Source organism: Colobus angolensis, unplaced genomic scaffold (genome assembly GCF_000951035.1).
Source record: "Colobus angolensis palliatus isolate OR3802 unplaced genomic scaffold, Cang.pa_1.0 Scaffold175, whole genome shotgun sequence".
Lineage (NCBI taxonomy): Eukaryota > Metazoa > Chordata > Mammalia > Primates > Cercopithecidae > Colobus > Colobus angolensis.
Genome location: NW_012114877.1, coordinates 1,051,079 through 1,069,617, shown reverse-complemented (window position 1 = coordinate 1,069,617; position 18,539 = coordinate 1,051,079). Strand labels below are relative to the sequence as shown.

At 40.7% G+C, this 18,539-nt stretch overlaps 1 protein-coding gene across 1 annotated transcript in view; it reads left to right on the top strand.

Annotated features, from left to right (window-relative positions):
• Positions 1 to 18,539, top strand: part of OSBPL3 (oxysterol binding protein-like 3) — a 191,184-nt gene that overhangs the window by 102,662 nt on the left and 69,983 nt on the right. Inside the window, exons 3-5 of the mRNA XM_011938557.1 lie at positions 13,030 to 13,146; positions 13,307 to 13,360; positions 14,249 to 14,362. Of these exons, the coding sequence (XP_011793947.1) occupies positions 13,030 to 13,146; positions 13,307 to 13,360; positions 14,249 to 14,362 (285 nt within the window). The remainder of the gene's footprint in view (positions 1 to 13,029; positions 13,147 to 13,306; positions 13,361 to 14,248; positions 14,363 to 18,539) is intronic.

Sequence of the window (18,539 nt, the reverse complement as noted above, 5' to 3'; positions counted from 1 at the left end):
GGCTCACTGCAACCTCTGCCTCCTGGGTTCAAGCGATTCTCCTGCCTCAGCCTCCTGAGTAACTGGGACTACAGGTGTGCTCCTGCAGTGCCACCATGCCTTCAGGTGATCTACTCTCTTTGGCCTCCCAGAGTGCTGGGATTACAAGTGTGAGCCACCACGCCCGGCCCCATTTCTTTCTTTTAATTTCATAATGTCTTTAGAGATACTAAGATTTAGTATCTCTAAATTTATTTCAGTATTCAGTACAGGCTGAATAAACACCACAAGACAGTCCAGTCAAGGAGGAGGGACCTTGGAAACATCGTGGTTGTCTCACATTGTCCTGTGATGATCATAGAGGAGGAGAGGCAGTGAGCATGAACTCTGGAGCCAGATGGCCAGTGTTTGAATCTCCAGCTGTTTATAAGCTGTTTGATCTCAAAGTTAATACCCTCTCTGTGCCTTGTTTTCTTATTAGGTGTAAATTGCTTAGTTTGAGGAGAGCATGTAGTAGGAAGTGCTATGTAAGTGTTTGACAAATAAACATAGCCTTTGGTGAGCAGTGGAGTCCCGGGAGCCCTTAGGCAGTGTCACAGCTGCTTCCCTGCTTCTTTCCAGCTGGGAGGCGGGTGGCACAGTACAGGGGCAGGCAGCTTGGCTTGTGTCTAGGCTGCTGTCAGAGGAAGACTCAGCATGGGACACTCAAAGTGAAAACTCTCCGATAGCATCTTCACAGCTCATAATATCCTTTCATGCAACTCAGTGAGGTCTGTAATGTTTCCCCCACTGTGGAAAGGAAATACGGCCCAGAGATATTAACTGATTTGTTCGGAGTCTCATGGCTAATAAATGGTAGGGGACCAGGCAACCAACTATTTGGAGAGCACTGGGTTTCTTTAGATGCTAGAAGTCTTCTTCAGAAGTTTATTCAAGTTTCATGGTTTATGTACAAATGGTTGTTATTTAAACAAGCCTCCATCAGCTCACATCTTTATGAATGCAGGGCCAAGAGGAACGTGGATGATTGAAGTAGCCTTAGGATCGCCGTTTGCCTGGAGCTGGTTTTTTTTTTTTTTTTTTTTTTTCTAGTGGACCCCACTGAGAAAAATAATTAACTATTATATTTCTTACAGTTTTCTGGATTCTCATTTTCTGGGCCTTTTATTTCTCCTCCTTACTGCTGACCTTTTAGCCACCCCTATGGTTATGACATACCTAAAAGGTAGGAAGTCTGAAGAAATAAGACTGAGTTCTCTATATATTCCCACTCTGAGTAAGTCTTATAAGAAACAAACAAACATTTGATATCAGAAAAGGTTAAAGTATCGGCTCAAATGACATATTTGAGTTGTCAGGACTTCTTTGTTCCTCTCCACATCCACAGATGACAGACTGTCAGCTGCATTCCGCACTCTGAAGATCATGAGAAACTGAACTCTTAAAACACTTCTGGAAAGTTACTGAACTGTCTGTATTGTTCTGCAATTCTGTAATAATAATCACAGCAAATATATTTGGGTGAGATTTAGAAATATTACTTTGATGAAAACTACATGGAATGCCTTAAGAAAATAAATATATTTATTCATGGTTGGGAGTGGGCACATTTAAGATGCAGGAAGGCAGAACCGTGGCCCAGATGCTCCAGTTGAGAGCACAGCGTAGCAGCTGTACAAGGTAATGGAATGTTCTCAAGAAGCTGTTGATGCAAATGTAAACTAAACTGACCGATTCAACAGCTCTTTCCTGGGGACGGGAAAGTCTACTTCAGTAATTTGATAATATGAAAAAACTAAAGGTCCAGAAGTGACAGTGTAAGAAGTAGGACAGAGGCACAACAGAATACTTCCCTAGTGTCATCTGACATTGCTCTAAAACCTACACCCTGGCCCTACCATCGAGTTCAGCTGTGCTTTCCACTGCATCTGTACACAAGCCCACATCACCATCTAAATCACCTCCTTTCTGTTCCTACTTCAGATGAATCACATTCCTGGCACATCTTGGCCCAGTGGTCCCTGGTGCCCTGTGTAGTGAGTTGAATCATCAAAAAACATGTTCACTTCCTACTTAATTAAACTAAAAAGTTACTGCACAGCAAAAGAAACAATAAACAGTGAACAGACAACCTGCAAAATGGGAGAAAATATTTGCAAACTATGCATCCAACAGGGAACTAATATCCAAAATATACAAGAAACTCAAAACAGCTCAACCACAACAACAAAAAACAAATAATCTCATTAAAAAACAAGCAAAGGACATGAGTAGATATTTTTCAAAAGAAGACATACAAGTGGCCAACAGGTATATGAAAAAATGTTCAACATAATTAATCATCAGGGAAATGCAAATCAAAACCACAATGAGATACCATCTTGTATCGGTCAAGTGACTATTAATACAAAGACAAAGAACAACATGGTGGTGAAGATGGAGAAGAAAGGGAACTCTTTCACATTGTCAATGGGAATGTAAATTAGTACAGCCTCATCGGAAAACAGTATGGAAATTTCTCAAAGAACTGAAAGAAGAACTACCATATGATCTACTGGGTATCTAACCAAAGGAAAAGAAATACATATATCTAAAAGGTACCTGCACTCATATTTTTATTGCAGCAGTATTTACAATATCAGAGATATAAAATTAACCTGTTTCCATCAATGATTGAATGGATAAGGAAAATATGATATGTACACACAATGGAATACTGTTGAGCCATCAAAAAGAGTGAAATCATGTATTTTGCAGCAACACGGATGGAACTGGACCAGGTCATTATCTTAAGTGAAGTAAGCCAGGCACAGAAAGACAAATATCACATGTTCTCATAAGTGCATGCTAAAAAATGTGTTCGGGTGGACATAGAGAGTGGAATGATCTAGATAACGGAGACCCAGAGGGTGAGGGTGGGGGAGGGAGGAGGAGGACGAGAAATTAGGGAATGAATACAATGTACATGGTGATGGATACCCTAAAAACCCTGACTTGACCACTATGCAAACTGTGTATATAAGAAAATTGCACATGTACCCTATAGATATATACATTGTTTTAAAAGAACAAGATGTGTCCACATCCTAATGCTGGAACCTATGAATGTTACCACATTTGGAAAAAGGAGCTTTACAGATGTCATTAATTTAAAGATAGGAGGAGGGCATCTCAGATTATCCAGGTGGGCCCTAAATTCACTGACAGATGTCCTTATAAGAAACACATTGGGGAGAAGACAGACATAGAGGAAAAGGTGATGTGATGGTGGAGGCAGAGATAGGAGTGATGCAGCTACAAGCCAAGGTATGCCATGGAATGCTGGCAGCCCCCAGAAACTAGGAGAGGCAAGGAATGAATGAATCCCCCTGAGATCCTCCAGAGGGAGCGTGGACCTGCCAACACTTTGATTTTGGACCTCTGGCCTCCAGAACTGCTAGAAAATAAATATCTGTTTATTTCAGCCACCAAAGTTTGTGACTGCTCATCAAGTTGGCCTCAAGAATCTAAGACACCCTGCTGCTTACTGTGTGTCAGTTTTTCTGGAAGTCCCAGCTCAGGTGGATCTAGGCCTTGGAGATTATGCCTGTCTGAGCTCCTGCAGCAGGTTTGTGTCAATCTCCCATTTGACATTTACAAATTTTCAACATTGTGGTATCCCTTTTATTAACATTTGTAATGTAAGTTAGATTCTTGAGAGCCAGCACTTGATTTTACGTCTTTGTATCTCTAGTTCCTGATGATGAGCTTTGGAACTTTGAGCAGGGACCACCCTATTAAAGAGAAGCTCCATTACAAACTGGACTATAACATACTTAGCACTAAAGTCATTCCTTCTTTGATTTGTAAAGTTCTCTGAGATCTTAACATTGTCGCTAGGTTCTCATTATGAGAACCAGTTGTTGTGTAGCACTGTGGAAATAATACACTTCTGATTTGGATCAAGATAAAGAAGAGTTTATTGTGCTAAACTTCTGCCACCTACTCCTGTGATTCTAAGTCATGCATGTGTTGATTAGTCAGAATGTATCTCTACTTTGATTGCAAATTTCAATTAGCTCTGAAAAAATAGTTTTGAGCACTCTGTAAGAGAGAACACTGTTCTCAGCTAGTGCCGTCCAGCAAAGTAGTGGGTCTCCTTGAAGAATCGTGAATGCCCTGTAGTTGGCATACAAAAGTATTATATCTGAGTGTAGAGTCTGTGATTCTCTTCTGTGCTCAGACACCAAAGGGCAGGGCTCTGTGACATGTCACTGAAAGTTTTTTTTAATTAAAAGGTAATAAAGGTAAAATATTAAAACAGTCCTGGGTGATATAAAAAGGAAAAATGTCTCACCTCTGGCCCCAGTCCCATTCACATAGGAGCCTGTTTTGGAGTTTTTCTCCCCTCCACACATGGTATGTGCTCATGAGTTGGAGTCAAAAGACCTGGGTCCTGGTCCTCAGAAGCCCCTCACTCATTTTTGTGGCCCCAAACAAATCACTCAGCGTAGATTTCTCATCTCTAAATGAAAGAGCTGGGTAAATGACTTCCTCATTCTTTGTCACACTCTGAGACTTAAATATTCCATGATGGTACAGGAAAGCCAATCATTATGGTATACTTTGAAGGGAAGAGAAAAGCCCAGAAGAGACCCTTGAGTCACTTGGGTGGACAGAGCTGTCTTGTCTTTATTGACTAAGCCACAAGCATATGGAGGGCAGAAACATGCCCCTGGAACAAAAGACAGACTTGTTCCGCTAGGGGAGAGAGTAGTGGGGGTGAGAGGCAGGACTGGTAGGGGAGGGTCAGTAGGTGGCCCTGGATGGACTCAGCTAAGTGCTAGTGTGCTTCTAGGTGATCTTGTCCAAAGTGGACACTCAGCTGCAAGGTTCTGCGTGGGATCTCCAGACTCAGTCTGCAAATGGGTTCTGCCTCTTAATAGTTTGTGATCTTGCACAAACTAATTTGGAGTTTCAATTTTCTCATCTGTAAAATGAGGATAATAATAGTTTCATTATAGAATCACCACAAGGTACATCATATTAAAAAAAATAGTAGTTGTCACTTTTGTAACTATAATCACTACCACAATAGCAACTATAAAAACCCCGTCACCACTCCAGTGGGCTGCATGGCCAGAGAGGAATGACATTTATGGGCTGGGTGTTTTCATCTTTAATAGTCCAAGAGACCCTGCTTTCCGAACAGAGCATTAGGAGGAGAGAAAAATGCATAGAAAATGCTGTTTGTAGCTTTACGGGGCTTGATACAATTAGGGGAATATTTAACAAATATTAATGATTTCCAAATATATCTGAGGGGCCTAAAAACATGCCAAAGTAATTGTAGCCATAAATGCTGAGTGAGTAATCAACAGTGTGGAAAAAGTCATACATGCATTGAAGTGTTTTTATTAATGCTGTTTTAACTATAAATCCATCTGTGGTCAATACAGTTGGAATGCGTTTTTCTCTTTGGAAACTCAGGATGGGAATGACCTGAGGTAGAGCCACCGACAGAACTGGCAGCCCACAGGGTTTTGTCTCCCTGTTGTCAGTATCAGCTGCTGGCAAGGACTGCTTTTCCTTACCTTTCTCAAGGGTTCACCACAAAGACTCTGTGAATATTCTCCCATTATCTAAGTAATGAAGGCACCAGTGTTTTTGGTCTGTGGCTAGCCAAGTTATAAGACTTGAAACATTCTGGGGCCTGAATCATCTGGGATATTCACTTCCCTAGCCCTGGCGTGAGATTAGAGAGCTACATCTCTGTGTGAAGGGAAAGAAGGGACGGTGACAGTGGCAGGTAGTGACTGCTACTCCCATGTAGCCATCAGAACCCAAGTGGGAGCTTCATTCCTCAGTCTCCTGCTTTCTTTAATTTTCTCACTTAGATTCCAAAGACAGGAATTGTACCCGAGGTTATAGGGCTAACGCAAATGCTGCTGTTTAGTCCGACATGAGTTTATGATAGAAGATTTAGAAAGGATCTCATAGCTCACTTGTTCTAAACTCCCTGCCAGTCTTGGAATCTTCTCTGTGGTGCCTCTGCCAAGTGGCCACAGCCTCTGATGGAACACTCCAGAGACTTTCATAGAGCAGCCATGTCGTTTTTGTTATTTTTCATAGCACTCATTAGATAGTAAGACAACCCATCCTTTAGGCAGAGCTGGAATCCAGGGCTTTGTAGTTCCCACCCATTAGTCCTGGTTTTGCCCTCAGAGTCTGTCAAGTCAAATCCCAATTTTTTGAGACAGCCTGGTGTCCTGAAATGTGGCTACTCAAGTTGGGCTTATGGTCCAGCAGCAGTGATAGCCTCATCTGTGCAAGTGCAGAATCTCAGGCCTCCCCCAGACGTACTGAATTTAAATCTGCATTTTAAACAAGATCTCCAAGTGATTGACATGCAAATTACAGTTTGAGAAGCACTGAGTGAGAGCTCATACACTACCTTTCTCCCAACTAATTTTTTCTTTTCTTAAAAATTGCCATTGCTATCAGACCTGCTGGTGCTAAACAAATAAACAAACAACCATAGCTGAGAAACATCTAACAAGAAACAGCAACTCCAGCTCTCAGTGATTGAAATGTGAGTACAGTTTTGGTCTAGCATCAGTTAAAGCTGTCATTCTATTAATTGAAAATCTATTGACAAGTATTGTCAGTGTTCATAAAACAATCATAAAAGGTAATACTGATGATTGTTGGCCTTTCTTAATAGGCTGTAGAAGATCCCGAATGCCTTTAAAATCATTAAAGACAGATTAAATTACATGATTTAAGGCTGGGTATTGCCTTGTGATTTTTAAAAAACTGATAAACAGATTAAACAAGTAATCAGGACACCCATTTTCCAACTATGCCTGAGAGAGGCAACCACAAAACTTTCTTCCCCAACACTCTTCAGCTGCAAGAAGAATAAAAGTTTAAATCGTTTTCTATTTCTGACATCACTGCAAGGGTAGTGACTGAGGATTCAGCATTTGAAAGGTGCCTGTGGAAACAGCTGTGCTGGAGGGAAGTGCTTTCAATTCGTGCACTCAGCAATATGGGAATTAACTTGGCCGGCACATGAGCATGAATAAACGCTTAGCTGCCTTTGCAATCACAAAGCAGCTTTCTATCTTTGGCACTTTTCAGACATTCAGTAAAACAGACTAAATTTAGTGCCAGATGACAGCGCCAGACTGTCTTCAGTGAAACTCAAGCAAAAACCTTAAGAGGCCGCATCCCCCAACCCCTCCCATGTTTCTCTCTCCATCTGGTCTTCATAGTGACCTTTAAGCTTGACACCCCACAGGACGAGACATCAGTGCAGCCGTGTTGGGCTAAGTCAGCAGGGCCTTGATTTCCCCAAGGGCCCAAGTCTACCCTGTACTGTGTCTCAGGATATGCAGCTCACGGTGCGTGCCCTACTCTTGGGTCACCAGGAGACACTCCTAAGTCCTGGTTCCTTTAGCCAAAAGAAATCAACATCCCTCTTGTTTTCCGTCCTGAGTGCCAACTCATTCTAATCCAGCACACGTTATTAAAGTCCCATGTCCTGAAGGTTCTCGGGGATTCTTTTGATACCCCCCTTGCTTTGCAGACTCATTCAGTAAATATTTATTTCGGCCCCTATTTCCCAGGTAGTAGTATTGTAATAAATAAGACACAGTCTCTGTCCTCACTGAACTCATGTTCTAGCTAGGGAGGCTGATAGTGCAAGGTGACTGTCATCCAGGGAGAAGGTTTGGGCCTAAATGAGAATTGACCAGGCTAAGAAATAGATGGGGCAGGCTTTCCAGATACGAAAAAAATGAATGGCAAAGACTTGGCAGCCTTAAAATGCACAGGCTAATTTCCCTTCCCTGTTTGGTGGGACTACAGGATAGGGAAAATGGTAGCTCTGAGCAGGGTTGAAGACCTAACTTGCCTCCATCCATACTACACTGTTTCTTAACTCCTTCCAATTGTCTCAAGGTCTCGACCCTCCACTGTTCCTCTACCCAATGGGATTTACTCCTTTTTCTTCATCAGAATTTACATACTTAAACTACAGTAAAAATACAGTATGCCATAATATGTGACAGAATGATTAAAAATGTAAGTTCTGCAGTCAGGTGGCTTCATCACTTGGTTTTATAACATTAGGGAAGTTATCTAATTCTCTCTCCCTCAGTTTTCACATGCAAAAAAATAAAGAATAATAAATCCAATCTCAAAGGTTGTGCAAGAATTAAACATGATCACGTAAGTATGGTGTTTAGCACATTATCTGAAATATAGAAGATGCTTAATAAGTGTTAGCTTATTGTAATTGCTCTATTCTTTCAACATATTTATTAATATCTACTATGCACTATTTTAAGTAGTGAACAAGACAGAAAAGGTTCCTACTTTCATGGAGCTAGAAAGTGTTCTCCAATTATTTTATATTATTATTGCTTATATTGTTATGTTTATGTATTATTTCAGCCGACCCTGCTGTATATTTAAATGGCATGCTGTGCAGAATTGTGGATACAGCTTAATATTTCTTTGTAAGCCAGCTACTCAGTGCCATTTACTTGGTTTGAGAACTTATTTTCTCGGTTTGAGACCCCAACAATGAATAAACCAGGAGAAATATTTTAGTTCCTACTATGTATATACTTAGTACTTTACTAAGATTCTAAGCAGGTTGAAAAAATGGTCACTGCGATAGTGTGGGAAGAAAAGACGAAAGCACTGGAGATAAAAATGAAAGGGAAGAAAAAAAAACCTTAGAAGTTAATTAATTGCTAAATTATTTGGTAATGGGCAGTAATAATAATGTGATTTACAGGAATATGTGACTGATGTGGTTTGGATAATTTAGGAATTTCATGGAAGGAGGTAGAAACCAAACTAAAATCCTGAAGAGTTTGCATGGTTGGTAAAGATCAAGAGAAGATTCTGGGAGGCCAAAATATAAGTAAATCGCCAAAGTGGAAATAAAGACAACCATTTTGTCACACTCATTTTTATATTGCATGAAGGACAGGACACAACGAGGCCCCATAAGTGGTTGTTGACTTTAGTGCAAGTGAGGAATTAATGGAATGGATGAGAGCCAAGGTTAGGATGGTGGCTGAGGAATCGGGAGGAAGGAAGTAGAAAATACACATTTTGAAGATGGAACCAACAGGACTTACTTACAAGAAAATATTAAAGCCTTTACAGTTTTCAAAGTGATTTCACATATGCTGTATCCTGGCCTAGTATTCTTTCTTACAGCGGCACACAGAATTTGCACCAAGTTCATTAGTGGTTCTTACCCTGTCATCCACGTAACCAATGTCCTCTTATTATGACCAGTATTTTAATGATTGCTTTACTCTCCTATAAATTTGTGTGTGTATATATATAATTTATATATGTAAATGTATATAATTTTTTATATATTAAAAATTACATATATATATACACACTTTTTTTAAGAGACAGGTTCTCACTCTTTCACCCAGGCTGGAGTGCAGTGGTGTGCTCATAGCTCTCTGTAGCCTTACACTCCTGGGCTCAAGCGTTTGTCCTGCTTCAGCCTCCCAAAGTCCTGGGATTACAGGCATGAGCCACTATGTCCAGCTGAAATTCATTATTAATGTAACCTACTTGAATACATCATTTTGAAAATGTCAGCATCATGCTTCACTGTAATATAAAGGAAAACTCAACGAATGTGGTTAATGTTAAAACAAACATTTCAATATGTAAAAGCCCAGGCATGACCACACCAGAAGACATGATGAAGTGATCAGATATACCTATACATAGAAAGGGACCACTGCAAATGGAGAGGATACAGGTGTGCTGTATTAATAACTCAAATAGCATGGCCTTCAGCAACGTCGTTCTCTAAAATAGTGGGAGACACTTGGTCAAGTTCCAACAAGAACAAAATACAGTCTTCCCTCAGTTACTCAACACTTACATCCCACGAGTGCAAAAAACCATGCGAAAATACTTTGATGTATGTGTGAAACAGAGTTCAGTTCCATGCTCAAGTGATTTTAAGTACATTTCACCTACAGAAATGGCTAATGGCACTTTGGGAAGTCTTTGGGGTGTGGGACAGCATTTTCATTGTGCAAGACCAAGGCATTGTGGGACATCTAACATTCCTGGCTCCCAGCCATTCCATGCCAGAGGCGTCTCCTTATCATTGTCACAACCAAAAGTGGTTCCAGGATTCCACAGTGGTCCCGAGGGAGCACTCACAACCTCACTGAGGACCACCAGGCTAGATGTTGGCCTCATGACTCATGGACAGTGACAGGGGAGTTGGCGGTGGGGCGTGGGGGGGTGGGGGCAGATTTGGATGTCGAGTCCAGAAAAGGAGTTGGTTGCATTGCTTTTTTAGCCAAGGAGAGTCTTCACTTTCTTAAATATTTCAAATCTGGCTTTTCCAACCTGGTAACAGTTTCAAGTTCTGACCCTAGGTGGAAGATAAAATGAAGAAAACACAATATTTTGTAGGAAAAAAAAAATCAACTCCTATTTTTGTTTGTTTATTTATGTTAAGGGCCAACAGATATGCTTTAATTCCCTGCGCTCCTTGGTGGCTCACTGATAGGAATGCACTCTGTCTCAGGAGGAGGAACAATCCAGTTCTAACAGGAATTTTTGAAATAGTTCTCAGATTTAATTCTTGTTTTCCTTTAAACTTACAGGTATGATCTTATCTCCTTTTTTTTTTCAGTTTTGTAAAGGATGCAATAACGTCAGATTCCTCTTGGTATTTGCTCAAAACAATCGAGTGTTTTGAGCAGATGTGCATGATTGTTTAGTATTAGTGCTCTGCAGGTTGCTTCTGCCTGGGACTCTTAAAACAAACAAATCAAAAGGACTTGATCCACTTAGAGTACTTTCCAGAGGATTTTAAGTCTTGGATTTTTATTTAACAATGACAACAACACTCACACCCCCTTCTTTAACAAATGCGGATGCATTGTATCTCATTTGTAAATAGTCATTTGGCTCAACGATACTGGGCATACCTCAAAAGCATACTAATTTATGACATTCCAAGAAGGTAAATCTGTTTGCAGACTTATTCCAAGACTAAGTTTATTCATTTGCCAATCAGATGCATACTATTCACAGGACAGCAGGTTAGGCATTGTGGGGAAATCAGAAATACTCTGGACCCTTTATGCCCTCAAGGAGCCTACTGTCCAGCAGGGATGATAAAATCTCATGTACATATTATCATAAGTAAGTGGTGAACCTCCGGAAAAGTAAGATGGAGTCCTTATGGAGTCTCTAGGGATTAAATGGTATTTTCCACTGGAGGGGGTGAAATTTGAGGTGGAAGTTTTAACTTGACAACCTTAAAGGTTCATTAACATTTAGACGGGTAAAGTGTGTTAAATTTTGAGGAATGGCTTTCTGAGCTAAAATAAATTCAAGTAAGATTTTTTTTGGTGTTTTTAAGTAATAGGAAATCTGACTTCCCATCACTTATTTGTATGCATTTATTGTCTGAGTGTAATTAAGTGACTTGGAATAATTGGTAATAATTGCTATGAAGAAATCTCATTCAACATTGCTACCTTCCTTAAAAAAATCATCTAATTTAAAAGCTGGATCTTTTTTCGAAGCTTTGCTTTTTTCCATTGAAGAAGTCTCTTTCACAACTCTAGATCTTGGGAATACCACTGTGATATTTTAAAACTCTGGAATGTACCTTTAATTGGATTCACAGTGAAGTGCTATCAGATAGAAGACAGACCCGTCACGATCATGATGTAAAGAGTTCTGTTGCTAACGTAGGAAAGGGTTCTCATTACCGGGTGGGTCCCATGTATTGAACTTGAGGACAACACAGAAACTGAGCCTGAGCCACTCAGGACCTTGTGTGGTTTCTGTGCCCTCCCTATTAGACCACTTGTGTCCCAGGACTTGAATCTAACTGCCTCCTGGTGCTGGTTCAGACTCACTGTCCATCTCCCAGTGCCCTTGGCTTCTGTCTGTAGCACCTGCTTGTGGGCTGGAGATTTGACTCAGAGCAAGTTAGTCCAGGTGAAATCTTGGCTGAAGTGTCATGCTTGTCAAAACTTAATTACTCTGTGTTGGAAATATTTTCTGTTGGATCTGGCTGGCAGTTACTAAGTATATGTATAAATGTATAAATTTATCAAGGCATACCCTTTAAGATTCGTGCATTTCATGTAAATTATATCCCAATAAAAAATTTAAAAATAATAATAAAAATAAACTCTCCCAGTCACTGAAGTATTGCCACTTTTAGTTTATCTTCAGGTGATTAGCAATGATGTGTTCCTTTTTAAGTATTTAAAAGTAAATTTTCAGAACTTTTAGTGTTTTTCTTTTTTATTTCTTTTAAAATTCTTTTTCAATTAGTTGAAATAACCTAAATAGCCAATAGTAGAAGATTAGTTGTAAAACCTGTTTGTAATAATTGGCCAAAGAAAGAAAAGTTTTTGGAACAAAAAAAGATGGAAAAAACAAATTTCTGGGAAAAAAGAGCAAAAGTTCTTGTTGCAAAAATATACTTTTAATGCATCCAGATTTCCAGTACATTTAAATACCTAGAATTTGTGGATGCTGATTTTCAACAAAATAATTATTTCAACCAAGTTGTCATATTTACTGATTTGCATTGTCTCATACTTTTTAGCCAATTCTTAAACCAACTTCCTTCCTCCATCAACACACCACACACACACTCTCTCTTCTGGTTAAAATTCAGACTGAAGTCTAGTGCTGAGCAAACAGTAATTGCATGGTAATGTCAAAGTGAACAAAAATAGAACTTACAGGAAAATCTTTACATTTAGCTGTGCCTATTAAGGTTCAAACACCGAAAGAAACATTCTCTTCTCAAAAAAAGAGCTTTAAAAAAACTGAAATTCGATGCCACTAAATTATAGAATTAAATCTGTGAAGCCCAGGGACTGTATGGAAATTAAATTTGGATTTCTTCTCCCCAACAAACCCAGCCAGCCTCCCCATCTTGAATAAATTTACTGATAGGATGCAGTGCTTTTTACCATTATTATTTTTCAAAAAGGTAGACATTTAACATCAACTTTTTTGCTGGAACAGGACAGCTGGGAAGTGGTGGAAGGACTGAGAGGGGAGATGAATTACACCCAGGAGCCACCAGTTCAGAAAGGATTTTTGCTGAAAAAGAGGAAATGGCCCTTAAAAGGCTGGCACAAGGTAAGGTTGGTCTTGGCCTCCCCTTTATTTGCATTCACACTGCCCTGACACTCAGCACCTGGTTCTTAGGCACTCGTATTTAATTTCTAGTTGTAATTTGAGACCAAGAAAAGGGCACCTAAATTGAATGTCTTAATTAAGAATACTTTCTTCCCCACAGAGATTCTTCTATCTGGACAAAGGAATCTTGAAATATGCCAAGAGCCAAACCGATGTAAGTCTTTTCGTGGGCCCGGTGTGGTATTGAAGAATCCTAAAGGGGTAACCATCAGCTCAGAGATGAGAGTGCGTATAGTTGAGGGTAGCTCCTCTCAGAACTGGAAATCATAGAGGGGAATCACTTCCGTCTGAGCTCTGGGTTCCAGGCAGGCTCAGTTCCTCCACCAGGTCCAGGTGCAGGGGCTCCCCCAACACTCTCTGGGCATGCAAAGGTCTGTTCTGGTCTTCAGGTTGTGCTAAGGAGTTCCCCGGGTGGGAGAATACATCCTCGCAGCTAGATAACAGGAACAAAACATAGGGTGTCCCTCTCTCTTGTACTGTGACCAAGGGGTTCAGGGGAGAAGGCCCTGGGTGAAGAAGTTCCTTTTCAAATTAATCCCAGGCAGTTGGTGTGTGAGGGCTCTGAATGACCATTTGTCCTGCCCCTTGAAGGAGTCCTGCTCTTCTCCCTTCTTCCTTTCCTGTCCTCTCAGTCCCCTGCTCTCACTTCTTTTATTAATACATCACTTCTAAATGAATGCAGACACCAGAAACTAATTCAGCGGGAGGCAGTGCAGTTGACGGGTGAATTCACTGCTATGGGAGTCAACCCACAGTGTTTAAGCTTTTGCTTCCTCACATCCTGACTGTGTAAACTGCTTGTTACTTAACCCCTCTGTACCCCGGTTTCTTCATCTGTAAAATGGGGAGAGTACTTCCTACCTCAGAGATTCAGGATGACAGTGCATGTCCAGCACGTAACTCAGCACTGGCTCATGCTAAGTGCTTGAGGAGTCGCAGTGTTTGTGATTTTACTGTCAGTGGGTGTGGAAGGGTGTGTCAGGGTTGTGACTACTGCTTTTAACACCATGGTTCCCAAGTGACCCTCTTGGTGCCTTTGCAGATAGAGAGAGAGAAGCTGCATGGCTGCATTGATGTTGGGCTCTCAGTGATGTCTGTAAAGAAGTCATCAAAATGCATAGACCTTGACACCGAGGAGCACATCTACCATCTGAAGGTGAGGCTGCTTCCCACTGTGCAGAGTTGACTTATGTTGGGGAAGGATTGTCAGTTATTATGGTGATGCCTTTTGGGGATTCAGCCAACATGTAGAAGACCTTCATTACCAAAGTGTTTCTCATGGACAGTGTTGGTATTTGAATGGGATGTCATTGTGCAGGACTGTCAGCACTGCTTGAAGGTTTAGCCTCCTGGTCACCTCATCCCCTAGATACCAGCCTGCCCCCAGTGATTGTGACAACAGTCAACAATGAAAAATGTTGTTTCCAAACCATCTCCACTCAGGCAGTCACATCTTTAGTGAAGAACCATTTACTATAGGTTAAAATGTGTTCCTGAAATATATGTAACATTTAGGCCATGGAGCCCTGTTTTATCACTTTGGCTAATTTTATAGGAATCCCACTAAAATTCTAATATTGTAGTGAAATGTCAGGAATTTTTCCCCTAAAGCGTGGGTTCCCAAATAGTACTTCAAAGCTGCTTACCCTCTTGCGCTATCTCTCCTGCAGGTGGTAGAGAGAGTCAAAGCATGAAGCGTGAGATCTAGATCTGGTTCAAATCTTGATGTGGCTACTCACTAGCCATTGAACTTTGGCAAGTTACTTATCTCTGAAAGTCTCAGTTTTTTCACCTAAAACAAAATGAAGATTATTATAACACTCATCTTGTCAGGCTGCATGTAGAAAACTTGGCCTAGTGCCTGGCCCAGGGTAAACTCAGAAAGTGTAGTTATTGTATGTGCTTGTTGGATGGTACCCGAATGTTAGAAATTAATTGAGAAAATACTAAGACTGCTTTCTTACTTGGGAAAATTACTTGAGATATTGGGAATGGGGCCCGAGGATTAGGAAAATGAAAGCATGAGATCATGAGCTCCTTGTCTCAGTGTGTCCCTGTTCTCTCTATGGCATGTGTGTGGTGATTGAGCCGTGTGGACCACATACCTGTGGTTGGTTGAATGGGCAAGACAGTCAAATCTTCACTATTTCCTAGCCTAACTGTATCTCTGGGTGTAGCTAATTGTGTAAAGCAAGGTTTTTCAGCCTCAGCACCATTGACATTGTGAGCTGGATAATGCTTTGTGGTGGGAGGCTGACTTTGTATAGCAGGATGTTGAGCAGTGTCCCTGCCCCCTGCCCTCTCTCTAGATGCCAGTAGCATCCTTCTCCAGTTATGACAACGAAAAATACCTCCAGACATTGCCAGGCGTTCCCTAGAGGATAAAACCACCCCTGGCTGCAAATGACTGGTGTGAAGTATGGGAGGGAAAAGCCTATATCTTAAGAGAAAAAAGAAATTTAAGAAAGAATACTATCCTTTATTCTGTTGCAGTGATCGGTCTCCACTAGAATAGTTTAGGTTATTTCTCCAGGTACTTCCAATGAATCTTAGCTCTGTATTTTGACATGGTCAGGAATTAATAGGTTCTTATTTGCCCACTATTCTGGTTAACAAAATAAAAGTAATTATGAATTAATAATTTTTAAAGGGTTGGAATACCTTAAAATATATTGAATGCTAATATTGTGATAAACGCAGTTTAATATTTCTCTATGTGATTTGCTTTAAGTTCTGTTTGGTTTCTTGTTCGTTCTTTTGAACATCAGCTCTGATTCTTAGTGTAGGCAAGTGTAGTTATTTGAGGGTTCTAGTTAGTAGACTCAGTCAGGCAGTTTTAAATTGTGGACTGTTTGATCCCATTTATTTTATAGATAAGGGATCCTGGATAGCAGAGAGATTAAGCGGCTCTTCACCCACGACCCTAGAACTACTTGAGAGACTGGAACAGGACCCTGGACAGTTATTTAATAAAGTGCTCTTATTCTTCTACCTTGTTTAACTGATAAAAAAGTGAGTCCAGATGAGTGCTTGGGCACTGACTTATAAGGGCCTCTGAGAATAGATCAGAGCAAAGGATGACACAAGATTCCTGTAAAATTCCTCTTAACCACATCTGGGAAATGAAATACATTTCAAGAACATAATTTAGGGGAGACAAATAGGTGTGAGTCTGTTTGTATTGCTTCTTCCTGTAAACGACACATTAAAAAGCCCCTGCAGGTGCTTCCAGTCTTAAAGGTACTTCTAACAATCAACACTAGAGCCAACCTAACAGTTCCTCAGTGAGTGATATTGCTGGCATTTATTTGCGTATCCTAGCTCTCATCTCTGGCATTAGTAAAGATTTTCACAAATTGACCTGAACTTTTCATCTTGGAAGTTATCCTACTGTGCATCCTTTTGGAGTATCTTAAATTACAGCTTCATAAGTCTCAGTGTTCTAATATACGGGTATCTATCATTTTTTTACTTCGAAAATATCAATACATTGTCACACACACACACTGACTTTTTTTTTTTTGAGACTAAGTCTTGCTCTGTCACCCAGGCTGGAGTATAGTGGCGCAATCTCGGCTTATTGCAACCTCTCCCGCCCGGGTTCAGGCGATTCTCCTGCCTCAGACTCCTGAGTAGCTGGGACTACAGGCGCATACCACCACACCCAGCTAATTTTTGTATTTTTAGTAGAGATGGGGTTTCACCATGTTGGCCAGGATGGTCTCGATCTCCTGAGCTCGTGATCCACCCTCCTCAGCCTCCCAAAGTGCTGGGATTACAGATGTGAGCCACCGTGCCCGGCCAAAATTGACTTTTAAGAAATATTTGTGGTATATAGGTGCTTGTTATATTCTTTTTGTATATATCACATATATTTTTATAAACATTTGAAATATCTTTAAATAAAAACTACTAGTTACAAACAGTATTCTTCATGGAAATTAGAAATTGATAATTGCTCATTTATGGAGAGAATGGCTAAAGGTTTGTGAGTATGACAGTAAAAAAAGTTGGAAAAATAATATTGCTGTACAGTGCTTTATTTCTGAGTGGGAGAAATGTTCTTTTAAATAACCTTCACGTTCATTAACATATTGTATTAGTTCATTTTCACACTGCTGATAAAGACATCCCCAAGACTGGGCAATTTACAAAAGAAAGAGGTGAATAGGCTTACAGTTCCACATGGCTGGGGAGGCCTCACAGTCATGGCGGAAGGCCAGGAGGAGCCAGTCACATCTTCTGTGGATGGTGGCAGGCAAAAAGAAAGAGTTTGTGCAGGGAAACCCCGCTTAATACCCCCAGATCTTGTGAGACCCACTCACCACCACGAGAACACTATGGGAAAGACCTGCCCCCAGGATCCAGTTATCTCTCACTGACCAGGTCCCTCCCACAAAATGTGGGAATTCAAGATGAGATTTGTGTGGGGACACAGAACACAGCCAAACCATGTCACATATACTCCTCAGCAATGTATTCTTTGTTGGAGAGAGGAACAAGGTTAAATATTTTAGGAAGAATTTACTAATTCATTCCAGTTCAGAAAAGATTGATCTGAAAAGTCTGAATTGTAAAAGAGTTTAAAAAGAAAAATGGTGCTCATATTTTCAGTAGGGATAGAGAAGCTGGGATTAAGAGAACTTAGAAATGCGTTAAGAGGCAGATAAATATAAATTTCAATTTATTTGTTGCTTAATATGATTGGCAGTGTTCTGTTTTCTTAAAAATAGCATAACAGGCCAGGCGCAGTGGCTCACGCCTGTAATCCCAGCACTTTGGGAGGCCGAGGCAGGCAGATCACAAGGTCAGGAGTTCGAGACCAGCCTGGCCAACATGGGGAAACCCTGTCTTTACTAAAGATACAAAAAATTAGCTGGGCGTAATGGTGCATGCCTGTAATTGCAGCTACTCGGGAGGTTGAGGCGGGAGAATTGCTTGAACCTGGGAGGTGGAGATTGCAGTGAGCCAAGAACGGGCCATTGCACTCCAGCCTTGGGCGATAGGGCAAGACTCCGTCTCAAATAAATAAATAAATAACAGTTGGATTCACTCATAGAAAGCCAAAATACATACTTTGTAAAGATCATTTTTACTCTGCATTTCTTTCTCAAACTTGTTCCTGTAGACCACATCAATGTAAACAGTCAATGAGAGGCTATTTCTCCATTCCTTTTCTTATTTATGTATTTTTTTTGAGGCAGAGTCCCCCTCTGCCACCCAGGCTAGAGTGCAGTGGCCCAATCTCGGTTCACTGCAGCCTCAACCTCCCAGGCCCAAGTGATCCTCCCACCTCAGCCTCCTGAGTAGCTGGGACTACAGGCGCATACCAC